Source organism: Epargyreus clarus, unplaced genomic scaffold (genome assembly GCF_041222505.1).
Source record: "Epargyreus clarus isolate Ecla_fem2 unplaced genomic scaffold, WU_Ecla_fem_2.2 ptg000005l, whole genome shotgun sequence".
NCBI lineage: Eukaryota > Metazoa > Arthropoda > Insecta > Lepidoptera > Hesperiidae > Epargyreus > Epargyreus clarus.
The window spans coordinates 15,602,863-15,622,088 of NW_027332213.1; the positions used below are offsets into that span (position 1 = coordinate 15,602,863).

General features: G+C 37.5%; 2 protein-coding genes across 3 annotated transcripts in view; one reads left to right on the forward strand and one right to left on the reverse strand.

The window, feature by feature from the left end:
• The window catches only part of Dad (Daughters against dpp), a 57,432-nt gene extending 50,045 nt beyond the window's left edge, over positions 1-7,387 (forward strand). For both annotated transcript variants that reach the window (XM_073073346.1, XM_073073345.1), the window contains exons 4-5: positions 962-1,149; positions 5,084-7,387. In XM_073073346.1, the coding sequence (XP_072929447.1) occupies positions 962-1,149; positions 5,084-5,428 (533 nt within the window). In that variant the 3' untranslated portion in view covers positions 5,429-7,387. The remainder of the gene's footprint in view (positions 1-961; positions 1,150-5,083) is intronic.
• Positions 7,388-9,824: 2,437 nt separating this feature from the next.
• LOC140742412 (synaptic vesicle glycoprotein 2C-like) lies at positions 9,825-17,610 on the reverse strand. The gene is made up of 10 exons (XM_073073347.1): positions 17,421-17,610; positions 16,674-16,874; positions 14,594-14,756; positions 13,847-14,028; positions 13,454-13,638; positions 13,007-13,158; positions 12,086-12,301; positions 11,013-11,198; positions 10,589-10,716; positions 9,825-10,289 (listed from the first exon to the last, which is right to left on the reverse strand). The coding sequence occupies exons 1-10, from the start codon at positions 17,533-17,535 to the stop codon at positions 10,234-10,236; spliced, it is 1,584 nt and encodes a 527-aa protein (XP_072929448.1). The 5' UTR covers positions 17,536-17,610; the 3' UTR covers positions 9,825-10,233.
• Positions 17,611-19,226: the final 1,616 nt, after the last annotated feature.

Here is a 19,226-nt window from a genome sequence, read left to right on the forward strand (position 1 = left end):
AGCGAAATTCATATTTTACTTTGTAAATCACTTTTATTAATAATTAATCAATATTCTTTAAGAATTATTATTTTCCCCAGTTTTATAGAAGTTGTGGTCTATCAAATCCTTTACTATGGTCTGAAACAGCGAGATCTAAATTCGGAAGTGACCTATGTCATCTTTAATTTCGTCAGGCAGTTAATCTGTTGGCATCTTATACTTTTGACAGTCCATCAGTAACGTGGCCAGGGAGCCAAGTTTCCACTCTAGAACAATACGTTGATGTCACACGCTGAAATATAAGTTAATTAACGAGTTTTTAGTTTTCTGGCAAACTAAATGATATTTTGGGATTTGGGTAGCGAATCTGCCTATGTAAATTTTCCACTGAATTTTCATTTTGTAAACTTGGGGTATCTTTCGAATAGGTTGCATGAATATAATGAACCTACATTATAACTATTTAGTTTAGTTTGAATACCTTGGATGGAAAATACCTGTACCTAACTAAATAATGTTCATCATCATCATCCCTTCTTTTTCCCACTCTTGAATCTCTTTAGACTCATGAGAGCTTAGGCCATAGTCCATCAATGTTGTTATAGTCCGCGCCAAAGTTCTAGTTCGCCCTGAAGTTGCTGCGAGCAGGTGTAGTCATATAATTTGCTATGGTGACGCGATCCATTTTCATATTTAGAGCGGACTAGCAGTTTTACGCGGACTATACTATTTCAAATTCTTTAAACTTCTTTAATTTTTATTGACTTCAATTTGACTTCCCAATCCTGACCCAGTTTGTAATTGGTCACAGATGCGCCCTTAACATAGACATTATAAATATCTATAAACGCCACCTTAGTTTCCAGTTCTCCCATTAAATATTTAATTGAATTACCTTATGCTGATCAAGTTATTTATTGGCTACCGAAAAATTACCTTATGATGTCATTTACTTATTGACTACTAAAACCAATTGCAGAGCGTCAAAGCTGGGAGAAGGAGTGGTGTCGGCTGGCGTACTGGGAGCTGACGCAGCGGGTGGGGCGGCAGTTCGGGGTGCGGGTGCGGGCGGTGGACGTGTTCGGGGGCGACGGGGGCGCGTGCGGCTCGGGCAGGCACGGGCTGTGTCTGGACGCGCTGGACAGCAGAGAACCGCAGGTGGAACAGGTGAGGACTGGGAATTTGCTTGGGTGTTCCTGGTAATTTGATTCTTGACTTTGATCAAGGACTCGGTATTAGAATTTGTTTTTGGGATGACTGTTCGTTATTAATAATTGATCTACTCAATTTTCGAGTAGTTATTAAGGATCGAAATTTGAATAAAAATTTAGGTAGGCAGAAATTGTTAAATTCGGGTCCTTTGTTAGGTTAAGCATTGGATAGTTTAGTTATTGATTAAGGCGTAAGACAGCGTCACTAAACCTGATCTTAATCAGGGCACATAAGAACTCGTTAAGTAAAAGCTGAATTAGCTGAGTTTAGTTTAGTCCATATAACTTCATGAATTGATAGCCACAGAGAAAAAAAATCTAGAGCTTAAAGTCGAATCTTCGAAAAAGTAGATACTGAAAGTTATACTAAAATAGGTACTGTGCGGGTTTCTTTTGAATCTACATATAACCCATTGCTTCATAAGATGTTTTGTAAAAACAGCTCCATAACATATCCTTAAAAATAAATTTTAAATCCAACAGAAAATATATTAATTACAAGTAGGTATTTTAAATAGATATAATTTCAAATTAATGCTATATCTAATACATATCTATAATATAATACATAACAATAATAATGGCGTTACCGTCATGTCCTTCAGAGGTCATGGTGAGGTCCTTTCAAACTTAAATGAGGTGATAAATCACTAAGTTCTTAAAAGTTAAAAGCATTCCTTTTAGTAAAAGGAAGAAACGTTATTTTGTAGATAGCGCGCAGACCTCACTTATCGGACCTCTTATCAATAAATTAACCTCGGTAAAGTGGCGCACAAATCTCGCTTCTGGGTTATAGAATGAAGGAACTTTATGCATGCGAAAACCGCTGTTATTTATAACTTTCAAAAAAATAAAACTATGCTATTAAAGTACTTAAAAAGATATGCATAGGTCGTAGATTTGAAATTACCTACCTTCAAATAAACGCTTTTGTTAGAAGGTAGTTAATGCAAAGATTTTTCATGTAGTGATTAATTTACTTCCACGTGTATTTTATGCATACATATACAGACACACACACGCACGCACACTCTCATAAATCTCGTATAAATACAATGACAAATATTTCTTAAATAGAATAACACTAGGTGTGTTTTTGCCTAATAACAGCAGTATTAAGCGCTGCTGTGTTCTGGTTTGAAGGGTGTGGTAAGGGAGACTTACTTTGCCGAGGCGTTCCAGCTTAGTCCTCAGGAGTAGTGGCGCATCTGTGGCTGACCTGAGGTAGGAATATTTAATCCTATCTGGGGTTGATTACAGATATCCATGGGCGGCAGTAGCCACTTACCATCAGGTGGACTGCATGCTCGTCTGCTACTCCTATAATATAAAAAAAGATGACCATGGATGGCAGTAGTCTCTTACCATCACGTTGCTTGTTTGCTACTTCTGTTCTATAAAAAATAGGGCATAGGTCCTTTTAACAACAGGTTAGCAGAACTTTGGTATTCACGAAAATTAACCTTTATAGACTTGACCCGTTATCAGCATTATCGCAATCAGTGGTGTCAGAGCTACAGCGAATTCGCATGTGCGTACGTGCTTCTGGTCAGCTAGTTCCAGACTTATAAATTATTTATCGTTTTATTTATTCATGCATACCTTGTGGTAGGAAGACGTGGTACTTTACTGTGGCGCTAAATTTGATGGAACGAGGCGGATGTGGTCAAAAGTTGGATGGATGACCGTTAGTGGGTAAACAGTCTTTGGTCACATTGTTTGAAAGGTAGAGTCAATATGGTTCAAATGGGTAGATCCCACCAAAACAGTTTGGATGTCGGTAGAAGGGCGCAGAATTGTGGATGCCGACTGAGTTACGGGCTTGCCTATTTTTAGCGAAAAGCAGTTTTGCGTGATAGAAGGATGTAGAAATGTGGATACTGTCTGACTTACTACATAATATGAAGCGACCATTTTAGACCTCAGGAGCGTCAACGGATCTGTGATCACTTTCGAGTAAAATTACTGTTTCATATGGAATTGATTACAGACAAAAAAGGTTTTAAGCTAAGCTATTAAAAATCTACCAGTACGCGCTTCCCATTCTGAGAGGAGGCCAAGCTGTAGGACAGTGATGGGTTAATGATGATAACAGATGTCCTTCAGTAGCATTGAATATTAAGTATGAACCATCAGGTGAACTGCAAGCAAAATGTCCTTCAATCGTCAAAAGAAAAGGTCCAAAGTATTTCTAACCTTATTCTTAGCCGGCAATTCTTAATTGCCGCTCGTACCCACAAATCAATACCGCTTAATAGGTCAGCACTCCTGATTGAATAGTAAATTGTCCGTTGTCCGTATGTAAATTGATTTAGTGTGCGTCGCAGATAACCCCGGCGATAACTCTAGATAGCGCGCCGCGAATAACTAGGAGCCGCTGGACGAAATGTATGCATGTGCGAAATATGTGATTTGAGCTGTGATATTGAGGTTTTTTATGTTTTTATGGGGTACGTACTTTTGCCCGCGGCTTCGTTCGCGTTATGAAGTAATATTTTCATCCCCTATTTTATGCCCTTGGGGGTAGAATTGATCAAAATCCTTTCTTAGCGGATGCCTACGTCATAACATCTACCTGCATGCCAAATTACAGCCCGATCCGTCCAGTGGTTTGGGCTATGCGTTGATAGATCACTATGTCAGTCAGTTACCTTTGAGTTATATATATTTAGATTTAGGAGAAATTATGAGTGTAGTTTTACAAAAATTTCGACACCGTGATGTTGGATAGCAAATATTGTAAGGGATGCATTGTAAAGGCCTTCTAAAGGCATTTTTAATCGATTCCATTTAGTAAACGGTCGTTTCATATATAAGTTAGCTGGAATCCACATACTTCACGCAAAACTGCTTCACGCATCCTTTATAGTTCTGAATAGTTCTATGAAACTTTAACCGTGGCCTTTTTAAGCGACAAACAATTCGATTTTATTTATGTGCTGTCTAGACACTGCGTACGTGTGTAGATACTGTATATATCATACGTGTGAATTTTTACGTGTCCCTTGCCGAATCCCTACGGATTGCGGCTGGCTTTCCTATTCTCCACATTAACACTTTATTTTGCATATTATCATTTATCACATGAGAGTATAAACAGTGATAGCCTAGTAATTGAAAGTTGGCCTCTCGATCGAAGGATCTGAGGTTCAAATCCTAGGCATGCCACTAGACACCACTGATTTCAGTTAATGTATTATCACTTCCTCCGTGAAGGAAAACGTGAGGCAACCTGCATACCTCAGATATTTATAAAAAAAAATCTGGAAAGATGTATTAAATATACCAACCAAAACGCACTTGGCCATCGCGATGGACTATGGCCTAATCCTTCTCATTCTGGGAGGAGACCCGCGCCCAGCAGTGGGACAATACTGAGTTGATGACCAGGTTAGGTTATATTATAAATTACCCCTTTGTCGGTATCTCAAGAATCATATTAGTGACAGGAACACTGCTCCTAATTTCGTTATAGTCTGATGTCATGCGCTAATGACTCAGTTGCCGCATTGTATGAAGGGTCATTTATATAGAGATGTCGTAACCTTTGCTTACCTTTGATTAAAGGGCACAAGGTTAGCTAGCACACCATTGTTCTGAATTTGAATATGTTTTTGGAAATTCGATTTCAAGATTCCATGAAATTCTCCAGCCCTTTACGAATGTATGATTTTTAAGATGCAGTATTCAAATATTCTGGTAAACCTTGTCATTGTTTTTTGTGGATAGGTCTGTGAGATGTCTTGGCAAAACGGTCTCCACTGATTGAATAATGTTTTGAAGCTAATGCTAATGCAACCAAAAATCAAACACAAAAGATACAATGTTCGTTTTTAAGATCATTTTATTGTTTTATTACAGTGTTTTAACCAAACTTTTATCTTTTCCAGGTGCGGAAAACCCGAGCCAAGATCGGTTTGGGCGTGACGTTGTCGCTCGAGTCGGACGGGGTGTGGTTGTACAACCGGAGCCAAGAACCCGTGTTCGTGAGCTCGCCCGCCCTGGACGCTGCGGCCGCGAAGGCGTTGCTCGTATGGCGAGTCGCGCCTGGGCATTGCCTCTGTATCTTCGACCCAGCGTCACCACCACCCGCGATATCCCTCCCGCACGTAGGGCCGGTGGATCCAAGGTCCGTGCGGATTTCCTTCGCGAAGGGCTGGGGGCCGAAGTACTCCCGGCGGGATGTGACGGCCTGCCCCTGCTGGCTGGAAGTGCTCCTCGCGCCGCCGAGCTGACGCAACCGTTAAGTGTGATGTGATGCTGTTTGGGCTCGTTACCTGTGATAATGTTTTCCGCTATTCAAATAAATTTAAGGTTCCTTTAAATTCACAGACATTGAGTGTGTCAGACACGGCACGTGACAAACACGCTGATTGTCTGTACATGCAAGTAAACAAATCTTAATAAGTCAAATATCAGTAAAACTACTCAAAATTGTAGGTAACGCCTAAAAATATAACAATAAGATTTCACCTTGCAAATTATAAAAGTCATTAACACAAAATAAGGTATAGTTAAAACTGCAAATTAATTCGGCGGATTACAAATGCCATCGTGTAACGAAATCAAACAGCATCATAAGTGTTTAAACTGGAAAAAGGACCAAAGTGAAGTGCAAAAACAATTTGATATAAACAGACTAAAGACTAAACTGTGAACACTTGGTGGCAGACAGGTAGTGGTAGCTCAACACTGTGACAATAATTATATTTGTAGTTGTCACATGACTATTTTGTTTGTCTTCAATTGTACCACAGAGTGTGGTAAATAGAAGTGGCAGATTTTTCAAAATGGTACTGTGTCAATGAGAATTATATTGAAAATAATAAAGTATTTATATGTAAGGAAAACGGCTTAATGCGAAAAAAAGGATCTATAACCTAAAAGTAAAAAAATAATATTAATGGAAATAAAAAAAAATAAAATCAAGATTGACTTTTTTATCTACATATGGCATTTCTTTGCCGTCCGCAAATCTAAAAGCGAATTTATACAAATGAACAAATCATTGACACGTGCCACCTATTTGTCACTTCTATTTGCTATTCACTCTGTTACCCGTGTGGGTTCGGTTGTTAAATTTTTACTTTGTAAAACTGGAATTGTGTTATGAAAGGTTTTGTATCTGTCGAACTGAGCGTAAATAGTTGAGAAAATAATCGTTTATTCGGATGAAAAATGTCCAATTTATAATATTTGTATGCAAACGTTTTGTAAAGTGTATTTCTTTAAGAGATTTTTTCGCCAAACTCCTATTCGCAAATTATTTTTTTACTGGAAATTCTAAATATTGTTAATCCTCTGGATGTTATAGGTGTGTTTATAGAGAAGTCTACTGATTGCTGTTTGTCACAATAGTTGCATTTATGCGTCCTATTTATTGCTTTGCAGATATTCTATTTTTTTTAAGTAATATGCATCAACTTGTCACTAGATGGCCTAATATTCGGTTCCACGTCCATAAAGCATGTAGATGCTCATTCAAGCTGTTATCGGCTTGTCTATAAACGCACCCAAAATTTGCATGTTCGTAGCACGTACAGTTTCACCGTCACAAATCATTAGAAATAATTATTACTTGCGATAATAGCAAGGAATTAGCGTTCTACTCAGATTGGAGAAGCCAATTGTGATGTTAAGAGCGTTTTTATGTTATAATACTTTTCAAATTGAGATTATATGATAGAACAGAAACGCATGGCTGGCCATTTGTTATATTTTTCTTGTAAAGTATTTCGAAATTGAAAAAATAATAAGAAACGTGTGTTTTTCTAAAAATTCATGTGTGTTTTAATGTAATACACATCGTTCTATAAAATTTAATCTAATTTGAACAAATTCAGGGATCTTTTTTCTGCATAATGTAAATAATAAAAACACAAGTAAATTTGGTATTTTTAAGGTATTTTTTGAATAAATTTAATGGCCATGTGTTTTTGATCCGAAATCTTGATACCGTCTTTCCCCACTGTCCTCTCTAGGGCGGGCGTAGGCTTCTTATTTCTTTCTATTTTAGCGTTTCAGTACTTAATCCATCATCTTATGGTACACTAACATTAGAGCTGACTGCCCATTGGTTACTATCACTAGTGCAATTAAGTTGTGGTTAATGCGACTGCTAAGACTCGAAAGACTATTTAGTAGCTCATGCATCTATATACATGAGTAGACAATCGATTAATGTCAGATATATTGACTTTCAAATAATAAATTGGTCGGTCGTTCAAATAATAAATTGGACCCTCAGTGCTAGCGGCTTGAGAAACTTGTCACTTAAGCGACAAGATTGTAGCCTACGCAACTGTCGCTCAGGCGATAGTCGCCAATAGGTGGTCAGCCTAAAGGTACCTTCGTTTTCAAATTAACATACATCATAGAGCCCGTATGTCCAGTCCAAGTAATGTATAATAACTTAGTCACTTGTATAATTCAACTGATGTATATTGTACCTATAGACTTCGGCTTTAAGATTACGCGAGACTGTATATAAAAGGTTATGTACTATAATATCTGTAATTAATATTTATAATGAAGTATGCCTTATCCTAGATGTAATTATTTAAGTTTAGTGTAGTATTTCAGTTTTTTGTACAAAAATATATTATTTGATGTAATTTTGTATCGAGTTCGAGTCTCTTTCTTGTCACGCGGGATTATGTCGCGTGCGTGTCATCCGCATTAACCCGTTACAGTCTACGTTCCTGTGTATACATGATAGAAAAAAATATAAATAAAAGGACAGGATACGATTGTGACGCATGCGGACCAGATCCGCCCGCGGGCATACATCCGCGTGACAGGATAGAGGCCCTTAGGATTGGGAGGCGAAGGCTGTGTGTCAAGCATTTTAACCGACTTCAATAAAGGGTTACATACGTATCTCAAATTTAATGGGAACAACGACAGATAATAGATTACTTTAGTTTTTTTAATTCGAAAGATCTGCGAACTAGCGAGCGAATCGTAAAGAAATAGTGCAATCGTTAATTGTAATGGTTATATCTCACGACTGCGTGTTATCTGTTATTTATATATTACGTCACCAATGCTTCAACGTTGTTAGTATTGATTCAAATTTGTAAGCTAACTTAAAATATTTTTAGTTTCCTCTTTATAGGTATATAACGGATTTAATGAAAACCATAATTTCAAACATAAATAAAAATACTTATAAATTTAGTTAAAGATACAAATATGGAATCACTGTTAGTGGGAAAGTACTAAAAAGTCTAACCAAATTGCTATAGCTTATATGGTCAATTATACTTTGACTATCTTAAGCCAAATCAGAGACCACAACAGTTCCTTAAAAGAAACGTTGTGCGTTCTGCCCCTACCGACCTATGTTCACTCTTTAAATTTTCAAATCATTTCAGTTTATGTGACGTCACATCCCCTTAAGATTGACGTAATGTATTGACAACCTCTGAACCAATTTTAAAACTTTTGTATTTATTATGCGCGGTCGTGAAATACAACTATTTATAGATAGGTTTACAAAACCAAGTTTTGAACTTTGTGCCTTGTGTGGTATTCAAATGTATATATAAATAATTCAAAATCTATATAGGGTAATACAGTCAATTTCACTGGCCTTTACGAGTAAGTTTATACATTAATTATATATACAAATAGCAACTTTATAATCAAAGAGAGGTACACAAATTTTGAGTAAATTATATTCACAAATCTTAATATAATCTGTTAACAAAAAATACTGTCCTTTATGTTCTATAATATACGGAATTTAAAAAAAATTAAATGTATAATTATGGACCATATTTATACTAAATAATTTTCACAAAATTTTTAATTGTGTCACTTTGATTGTAAAGGTGCATTTATGTTAAAAGCTCGAATTTAAGAATCGCTGGGACAAAGTGAGTTGACTTGACAATAAGCTATTTCAATCTAGTCTTTACCTTCTTACTTTGTCTTTCCGCGTTTGGTGTTTTGGTGAAGTGGCCAGTTCAATAAAATGAGAATTTTCACAAGCATGTCAATAGATTTGCTGTTCTTATTTAACGTTCTTTTCTGTTGAATGTGTACAATGAAATTACAATTACAATATTTTTTATAAATGTAAATCTGTTGAGAGCTTTTTGTTTAACCATTTTGATCGTGTGAATTTACAGATTCAAATGTTTTCTTACAATTGTTGTGTAATTGTAATAATTTCGTCTAAAATAACATTACAATTTCCAACACGATTGATATTTAAATCATCGTACTTTTTATTAAATACAGACGAGTTCGTTCACCTTTAAACAATAGCTGTTCAAACAACTTTTCAAATTGTAATAATAATTGCAAATTGCACAAACAATTCCATAAATGTTTTATTTATTTTACAGCTTTTATTTAAATCAATTATTAATTTATCTGTGTTTTAAAGTATTTTATCTATTTTTGTGTTGTATTGTTTGTGCAATCGTGTTCACGTGAAAATAAATATCAAAATGATCTATGTACAAAAATAATCCGTCGCTGTTCATAGTTTGTTCTGAATTTTAATGCATAACGCTGTTTAGTCATTGCATTAGACTGATTTAGCGCCTTATTAAAATATAACATATTTTAACAATGTATATAAAATGAATTATTATTTATCTGTAGCATTAATTGGCCAGTATACACTTTTATTTGGCGGGATTAAAAATAAACTTTATATTCTGTTTTGTTTTTTACGTACTTATAAATCCTTGTGAAAGAGTGTGGAGATAAAATATAATGTTTTGGCGGCCATTTCTAATTTAATACATTGTGAAGATATGTTGAACGCTGTAATAATATAAAGTAATGTAGATAGCGACAGTTCTCCACGATTCGCCGATTATTGTTAAGTTGTGTCTGACTGAGATGAATGAGATTAGGTTAATATAAATTATGAATAAAGAAAGAGAATATTTTTAAATTTCAGCCGTTTTCTTTTCACCCTGGCTTGTTCCTTTATTTACAAAACATGTACACGTCGAAAACATTACATATAAAAATATTTACATTTGAATATTATATAATTTTGAAATATTAAACTTAAAAATTATTCCAATTTCTTCAGTGTAGTATTAGGCACGAGGAAGCATGCGATTCCACAAACTGAAAAATAAAAAAAATGAAGTGTAATTTATATTTTTCCGTATTGTCAACTAGCCATTAAATAATTATGTTATACGGATAAGCAGCTTGACTAATATATTTTTTTACACTAAAATATTACTTGAATGAAGTCAAATTTATTACAGTTAAGTAAGATTGAAGTATACTTTTTAAATTGTGTGGTTGCTAAAGTTGACATTAATGTAACTGCCATCTGTGATAAATTGCATCAAAGTACTTGTTTATAAAAGTGCGTACGCCGTTCGCTAGATGGCTCTGAAATACAAAAACAGTCTTACCTCCTAATACGAGAGCGATGGTTATGAACGGTGGCCAGCAGCCGTAGTCTATCAATGCTGGGAAGATGACTGTCCCGGACACCGTGCCCAGTCTGCCGGTCATCAGGAAAGTGGCTAAAGCCATGACCCTGAGAAATCAAAAGAAGTGTATTACCAAATTATACAAAGTATTTTTTTATAAAATTATTGTTGACTTTTATGTATTCTATATTTCAAGGACAGGGCCGAGTCACAATACTGTACAGATACTATTACAGGGTATTTTATTTTTGTTTTCGAGGGGTGAAACCCTCAAAAGGTACCCGGTGCCGTGTGAGCCACACGGGGTTATGTGAGATACTTACCGTGGGATACCGTAGCTCTATTCTGGTTCTGAATCTACAGGAACAACTATTATCAGATCTGAATGTGATATAACCGTTACCTGAGCGAAGTGGGGAAGAGGTCCACACAGATGCTGGAGAGCGAAGCCCCCAGCAGCGAGGTGAATGCGAGTGCGGCGGTCATCATGGCGACCACCGCGAACGCGCCGTCGCCTATCAGCGGCATCAGTACGACCACCACCGCGCTTATAAGACCACATGTTGCTGCTACTAGCTTCTTACCGCAACTGGGGAAAGAAGAACTTTTAAGTCCAGGTGCTGGGTCCGTAGGTACCTACTTATACACACTGTCAACCAGAGATTGATGGCTTAATATACTCTCAGAAGCGAGGTAGTACGGAAAAAATAATAGCTATCATACATCCAATTATTATAAATTATTATCCATCCATTACGACCGCGACCAAATTTACATGACTTTGTAGATTGGCTAAGATATACACCATTGGGACACCGTGCAGTCGCTGCGTATTATTTTGTTAAACGACCTCTTCACTTGATATTAAGTGATGAACATGTATAACCAACTAAAAGGAATGAGATGCCAACTGAAATATATAGAACTAGATTCATGATTACTACTCCTACTACCGTAGAGGAAGTAAACTTTAAGCAAATGCAACTGTAAGCAAATAGATCTGTATATCTCACACATACCCAGCTTTTTTTTTTGTTAACGAGGGGGAAACTTTCAAAAGGTACCCGGTGTCGTGGGAGCGACACAGGGTTATGTGGGACTCGTACCGCACTAAAACCCCCGGTGGCCGTCCTCGGCGCTGCGTAGAGGACTCCGGGATCTCCAACGGAACGCAACCGAAGTCCTCTTAGCGCTGTGCCCCGTCGGGCTTCGCCCAGGTGAGCTTGACGCTCACCACACCGTCTGGTGTGCACGACGGTATGCGACCACACATACCGCCTTCCCGGGGTCGCTGTCCGGGCGGTTTGAGCTCCCACTCTTGCCGTCCACAACCCCGGAAGCCCCCTTTAATTCGCCTCTTACGACAGGCAGAGGATACCGTAGCCCTATTCTGGTCCCGGAACTACAGGGACAACACATACCCAGCTAGATGATTTCCAGCAAACTTCTAAGAATTAATTACAAAATGTAAAGTACCTGTTTACCAAAGCACCTCCAATTCCATAAGTAAGTACAGAGCCAGCTCCAACGATCGCGCTCTGTAAGTAAGTCAGCATGTCAGTTTTTATGGGCGTGCAAGCCTCGTCCACAGCATCGGTGGTCGGTGGTGCGATGGCGGAACATAGACTGACGGTACCGTCGGATCCGATCATGGCGGCCAGCTGCGGGTACCAGAGACGCAGCGTGTTCGAGCTGGGAAAACAATAGAATAAAACTAATAAAACTCAGTAAGTAAGTTTTAAATGTGATGGAACATTTAATTAAATTTCTGAGCAAACGTATAAGCAAACATCTGAGGGTTTTTAGGTCAAAAAGGTTTATCAATTTGTGATAACTTTCTCGTGTCGTTCAACAAGTTAATTTAATCCTTACTCCTTACTAATATTATAAATCCGAAAGTAACTCTGTCTGTCTGTCTGGTTGTCTCTTCTTCACGCCTAAACCACTGTACCGATTTTAATGAAATTTTGTCCAAAGATAGTCTGAGACCCGAGAAAGGACATAGGATAGTTTCTATCCCGGAAATCCCACGGGAACTAGGGATGGCGATCTAAGATCGATTAATCGGAGAATCGATCTTTTGGACCTAAAAATCGATTATTTTAATCGATATTAGTAAGGATTGAATCGAAAACTATGCATTTGATCAAGTGATGATCTTTAGCAAAGTTGTTGTCCATGAGCCCATAAAGGTTTCAGAGTTGGTACGACCAATTTTCGCCAGATGGCGCCACTGTCATTCCAGTTTTATGTATGTTAGTATGTCATATTATTTTCTTTTTAACGCGGGCGAAGCCGCGGGCAAAAACTAGTATTGAATAAATACAAAGTTAAAAGCGCTAGGCATGCAATGATAAGTGATGATAGAAACTAAACAGATAATGAAGTACATCTTACCCAAACATGCAGCCAGAGTGAATAAAGCAGATAAGAACAAGCCACATGATGTGTGGTGGTTTGAACAGGGGAGCTAGTTGAGCGCAGCCACCCTTCAGTGCTTCCATCCCTCGGCCTTGCTGTTCTGATTTTTCTTCTACTAATCTTGTGATCTGCAATAAGACACTTGCTTAGATAAGAGACCGACATACCTATATATCGAGTTGGTCTGAATAATTATTCGATTAAAAGAAAAATGTTTGGAGTTAAGTTTAGAAGTTTACTTTCTTCCTTCTAATCCCATGTATGAAGTGAGTGTAGGGAGGTGTTTATTGTTTAATTACTGAGACAAAAAATCGTTTTGCAGTCAGATCCCTATATTATGAAACTTCGGTGTAGAGTTTGTATGTCGTTAGTGTCAATTCTGTCGATCGAAGTAAATTAGAAATAATAATAGGTAATATTTACTGTATAATTTTCAGCGGGTTGGCGGGAATTCAACGCGTATATACTCCGGAACACCTTCAAGGCCTCTTCGTTCCTGCCGCGGGACATCAGGAACTTGGGGCTCTCGGGCAGCACCACGAAGGTGATGCCAGTGATGAGGGGCACTAGCGCTGTCGCTAGTAGGAACAGGTTCCATGAGTGTATCACTGTAAGGAGAAAAAGGTAAAACATCATTTCTCAATTTTGCGATTCTACTGTAGAAATTGTTATACCTTATCAGAGCTCTTTCATAGAACTTTGTAAAAATCTGGTAGTAAAATTTGCCAATTACGGATAGAAAGCTGCTGTTATAAAATAATAAATGCAGAAAAAGGTATGGTCTACTTTTAAATTGCCACTATTAGTATAACTGACCGAATTTGTTGCCAAATAAGGCAAACTCCCAATCCTGTGTAAGAATGGCCCAGGCCAGCAGCGGTAGGGTGGTGTTGGCGAAGGTGTAGAAGAGACTTGTCAGCAGGATCACACGCGCACGCAGTTCCGTTCGGTGGAGTTCAGCCAGGTAAGAGATCAGCACTGCGAAGGGCCCGTTGAACCTGAAATGTGTTAAAAAAGGGCTGCAACACGCGGTATGGCATGGCAGCTAGGTAAGTCTTCCCGGGAAACCTTCGCGGATGGGATGGAGTAGGTTCAGTGTTCCACAAACGGTGATCCCCCGTGCCTAAAGAGTACGCTGCCAGATGAATGCGTAAGTCTACCCGTAGTCCCGACAAGTGGCACCCTGGGGAACATAACGAAAAATAAGATGCACGATGATGCCCAATCTATGGTTACACCTTCACAAAGGTTCTTTGAAAATAAAATCACAAAAGCTACCCTAAATTTTAATGTTAACCATGGGTTTCTTTGAGTTGCTAAAGGAGGTCTAAAGCATTCACATTCTCACTACCCCAATGTTGGTCGATGAATAAAGATGAATCAAAACTTTAGTGGGAAACTAGATCTAGAAGTTAGATCTAGAAGTAATCTATGCTATTGTTTAGCCGGAAATAGGGCAAAGATCGATTTTTGTAAAATTTCTTATTAATACTAAAACTCAGTAATTTTAATGATGTGCATTATTCCATCGGGATTAAGGATAACAAACACTTGTGTACTCACAGAAACCCAGACATGAATCTCGTGATGAGCAGCATAGTGAAGCTTTGGCTCATCGCTGCGGATATCTCCGTAAGCCCAGCGCCCAGGAAACCCCAGATGAGTATACGTCTTCGGCCCAGGGTATCAGAAAGAAATCCCCACACCATAGCTGACGATATCATACCTGGGATAAAAAATATTGTATTATTTACTGCAGTATCAATAAAATAAGATAATAGAATATAAAGAAAGACCGAAAAATACTCAATTTGATCAATTGAGAGTAATAATAAAATCAATGTTAAATAAAATCTAAAACGCCAAAAGCGGGTAGTTAGTTACATTTTTAAAAACATTGGTACAACTCTTCGTTTCCAGGCAAAGCTTCGTTAAAGTAAGTAATATATTATAATAATTTTAATGCATGACATAACAAAATCAGATATTAATATTTGAGCAGAATATTAAATGTTATATTAAATAACCCAATATTTTTAAATGGAGCCTCATTTAATAATATTAGGTTATTTCCCTTGAGACATAATTAAATGCAAGGTCGAATTGAATTGTAACATGTTACATAAGAAAGACTGCAATACGAGGAATGATTAGTAACAGTAGGTGATGCATAATTAACATAATGTTTGAGTTAGGCTTTATATCATGTGTGATCAGAGATTTGAGTAAATTCATGATGAAACAAAGATGTCGGTAGCTGGTGTTTTCCTACAGTATTTCATCGCTCCATGTTTGCTAAATATAAACATGCGAAACAAACTTATCGTACAGTAAACACGATCCGATTTGTATGTTTATATGTTTATCTGATCTGAAGACACTTTTGTGCTGTTTCTGCGCAAATATTGATTGGCATCGCGTGATCGCGACTGCGTTGTTCATGATTATGTCTTAAAATAGTAGCCGAACAACAAGTTATGTAGGCTATGAATCAATAATAAAATGAAATAGAATCATGAATCGAAAAGGTACATAATAACCAGAATAAAGCCAGACGTATACACGCTATGCTTATTTTCGCCGTACTTGAGAGAGAACTAAAAGGATCCCTTGGGGCTGCGGGGGGCAAGAGAGACACCCGATGGTGTGGTGAGCGTAAAAAAGAGCTTTTAAAAATCGCGGAATCCTCCACGAAGCTCTCAGGACGTCCAACGGCATTTTAAGTGGAAATTAATCCCGCATAAACTCTGTCTTTAAAGATTTTTAGTCCAAAAAAATAGTATTTATACCTCATCAGATGACATAATGTCTGTAGATTCTAGGAACTTTATCTGCTCAGGTAGTGATCAGGATTAAGTTGTCCACATGTACGGTGTCAGGATGTACACATGACGACAGAACTCGTGAGGGATATTTTTTGCGATGATAAAATGTTGAATCATTGATCAAACAAAACATTGAAGATCAAGTACTACCATATCATACTAACACGAAAATGCTTCCGCAGCGTCATTGCTTGCTGATGTTGTTAATGATTATTTTTTGATAATGACTTAACTTGGGTATTTTTTGTTGTTGTTTTTTATGTTATTTATATTTTGTAAATAAGCTTTCTCATATTCTCATGTGTCGTTGAAGTGAAAATAATTATTTCTAATATATACATGACTTAGGTAATTCAAAATCAATGAATGACTTGTTTCTAATAGCTTTTGCTGAGTATAAGCCAAAAGATAAAAATCGTGGAGCGTATGTTTTATCTATTTTAGAGGTTGTTTGCTTTGATTTGCCGGTTGTTTGACATTATTATCGTTGAAATTAGTAGAACTTAGTGTTACTAGTACTTTTAAGGTAGGACCAGGATTATTAAAGTTGGTAGAACCCTCTTCGACTCTGGCGATATTACCGTCAAGCTTGTTTTTGCCTTATAATAGCAGTGGTAAGCGCTGCTGTGTTCTGGATTGAAGGGTGTGTTAAGAGAGACAGTCCGTGGCGTTACGTTAGACCTCAGGTAGGAACATCTTATTCTATCTGGGGTTGATTAGAGATGTCCATGGGCGGCAGTAGCCACCTACGATTAGGTGAGCTATATGTTCGTCTGCCACTTCTATTTATCATATCGTTATCATTTATCAAGTGGTACCTCCATAAGTGATGGCATTAACAGTGCCCATGTCGAGCAGGCGAAGTTGCATGTCGCACTGCGCACGCGTGAAGATATACGAAGTGGAGCTGGTGACGGAGACGGCGCTCCAGAAGGCAGGCAGGGTGCACAGCATCAGCGCTATGTTGAAACGTCCATAGCCCGTCGCGGCGATCGCTGTCTCGAAGTCGGCTTCTGGCTCTGGTGAGAAAGGCAATTCTAATTCTAAGTGTGAAGGAGTACTTATTATGTACTTAAGTAGATATTTTTTATCATAATAGCTGTGTTAAATGCTTTCTTCTGGTTTTGAAAGCATGCTTCAACTTAGTCCTAGAAATTTCTTATGCATCCGTTAACTTTCAGAGGATTTTAAATCTTGGCACTTGTTTAGAACAGCAGATATAACCAGACCACCGTGAACTGAGATTGCGATTGCGTTTTGGTTGCGAAGTCGGTAATGGAATATGTTCGTTAAAATGCAGTTTTAGAAGGTTGATAGTGTTGATATCCCAAAAATGACACAGATTTGATAGAATTAATGAGTTATCATACATTAATGTCTTCTCACATGAACTTCACGATATTAATAGCAACGTAAAGAAATGCTGGAAATATATTCGTTATCTTTGTTATACTTTATACTTAGAAACGCGGATAGTCGCATTTTCCATTCAAATGGTTCAAGTCAGCTCGGTTGAATGAACAAGAAAAAAATAAAATTGGAAGAAAAAAGGAAAATGACTATACCTTGTGCCAATTTCTCCAAATTACTCGACGACAGCCCAGTAACTTTGTAAAGATGGTCATGAGGGATCTCCTCCCTGCCCGCCTGCGCCTCCACGTCCGTCTTACTGTTCACCATTCTCACTGAAGAAACCGCACGTCCAGGTTACGCGGCATCACCCAGCCCGCTAGCATTCTCACAGTTCTAATGAGATATTATCGGCGATGCGATGTTATATAGAACTTGCGTTCGTATCTCCGAAGTTTGCACGAGGATCAGAGCAACAAACAACCTTCCAGTGTTCCTCCAGATGGTATCTTCGGCAAACAGTGAACCACCACGAAAATAGATGTTGCACACGCAAGGGAAATATATAAATACTGATTAAATATTGATATCATCTGATTGTTTGTCTGTTGCTGAGTGGCTTTTACAATGTTCTGTAATGACGTTAAAAAGGTTTGGCTTATAGTTTTGATCGATTCTGGTAGCAACTAGTTTTCTTAGTGTATCTCGATTCTAGAAATAGGTAAGTTAGGCGCAGTGGGCGTGCCGCGACAATTACAAGCAAACGGAGAAGCGTTATCTGTGACGTCAAAGCCTCACCAATATTGATACAGCGCGCTAGATGTGTATTCGTGTCTTAAAAATACAATATTATGGTATAGTTTGCTACTTGTATCATTTTTCCATGAATCGAAATATTTTTGAAATTAAATGACTCATTTAAAATTTCTTTAAAGTTTATCATTGTTTCGTATGGTTGTACGTTAAGATTCGAAGACGAAAATGTATAGGCAATATTTAAATAAATATCCAGTATGTACTTAAATATCTAAGATGAATAACCTGGTATACCTCAATATCAAACAAATAACATTAAACAGTAACATTTCCCTCATCACTGTTGATACTGCATAGTTTTTAAATGATTTTATCTAAGGCACAATTTATATTACTAGGTTTAATGATATTTTTATCATTTTCTGATTAATGTTACAATTTTTCAAAATTAGTAAAATTTGTAAATTAGTATATTAGTAGCGTATAATCACACCAATGTAACTGAGAGTATCAGGAAAGAATCCCACGTGATCACGCTTTACATCTTGAGATTTGACCGTGAACGGTTTGGACCAGCTGATAACGGTTCGTTCAACTGCTGCAATTGCAACGTAGTAGACGGCATATTTACGTAATGCCCAAAATAACCTTTTATAGTGCAACAGTTTTGTAACATACCTAATGCGTGGATACCTAGACACGAGATATATGTTTAGGAATTTAATCATTTTTTTTTCTACTTTTCAAGAGATCTGGAAACGTCTCAGCAAATCGTAATAATCGTATAACATATTCCGTACCCGAAAGTAAGGGACGTTCTGTCCGTTAACCGGGAGAGACGTGGAGTATACTGTAGGTATTCTAACAAGTTGCTACAGTATGAATTTGTATAAGAAGGTACGGATTGGTAATTGGCTAGTTTGCTTAGTTTTGGATGTTCAAAACGAAATGCTTCTGAAAAAGTTAACAAGTTTTATCAATCGATAAAAACTGAGACCGTCAATTTAACGTGCCCTCCAATATTTTAAAAACTTCGTACCTTGTATAATGCCGTGTGTCTGGGTACTGAGTAATCAACTTTTCATAGTAATCACTTTTCTGGTATGCCAAGATACCGGGTACGATCCTGGGCTAGGTAGCCATTTAAATGATGAACCTAGAATATACGGACGCGCATGTTTAACGGGTACCCACCCAATGTAACGATGGGTTATGATCTACAGTAGCGGTTCAAAAACAATTGTTACATCTCACGATTGCGCGTT

Excerpts from the sequence above, each read along its gene's own strand:
- LOC140742412 (XM_073073347.1), bottom strand. The coding sequence starts at position 17,535 with ATGGTGAACAGTAAGACGGACGTGGAGGCGCAGGCGGGCAGGGAGGAG. Across the intron at positions 14,029-14,593 it reads AGATTCATGTCTGGGTTTCT|GTTCAACGGGCCCTTCGCAG; the intron begins GTGAGTACACAA and ends AACACATTTCAG. Across the intron at positions 11,199-12,085 it reads GGAGGTGCTTTGGTAAACAG|TTGCGGTAAGAAGCTAGTAG; the intron begins GTACTTTACATT and ends TTCTTTCCCCAG.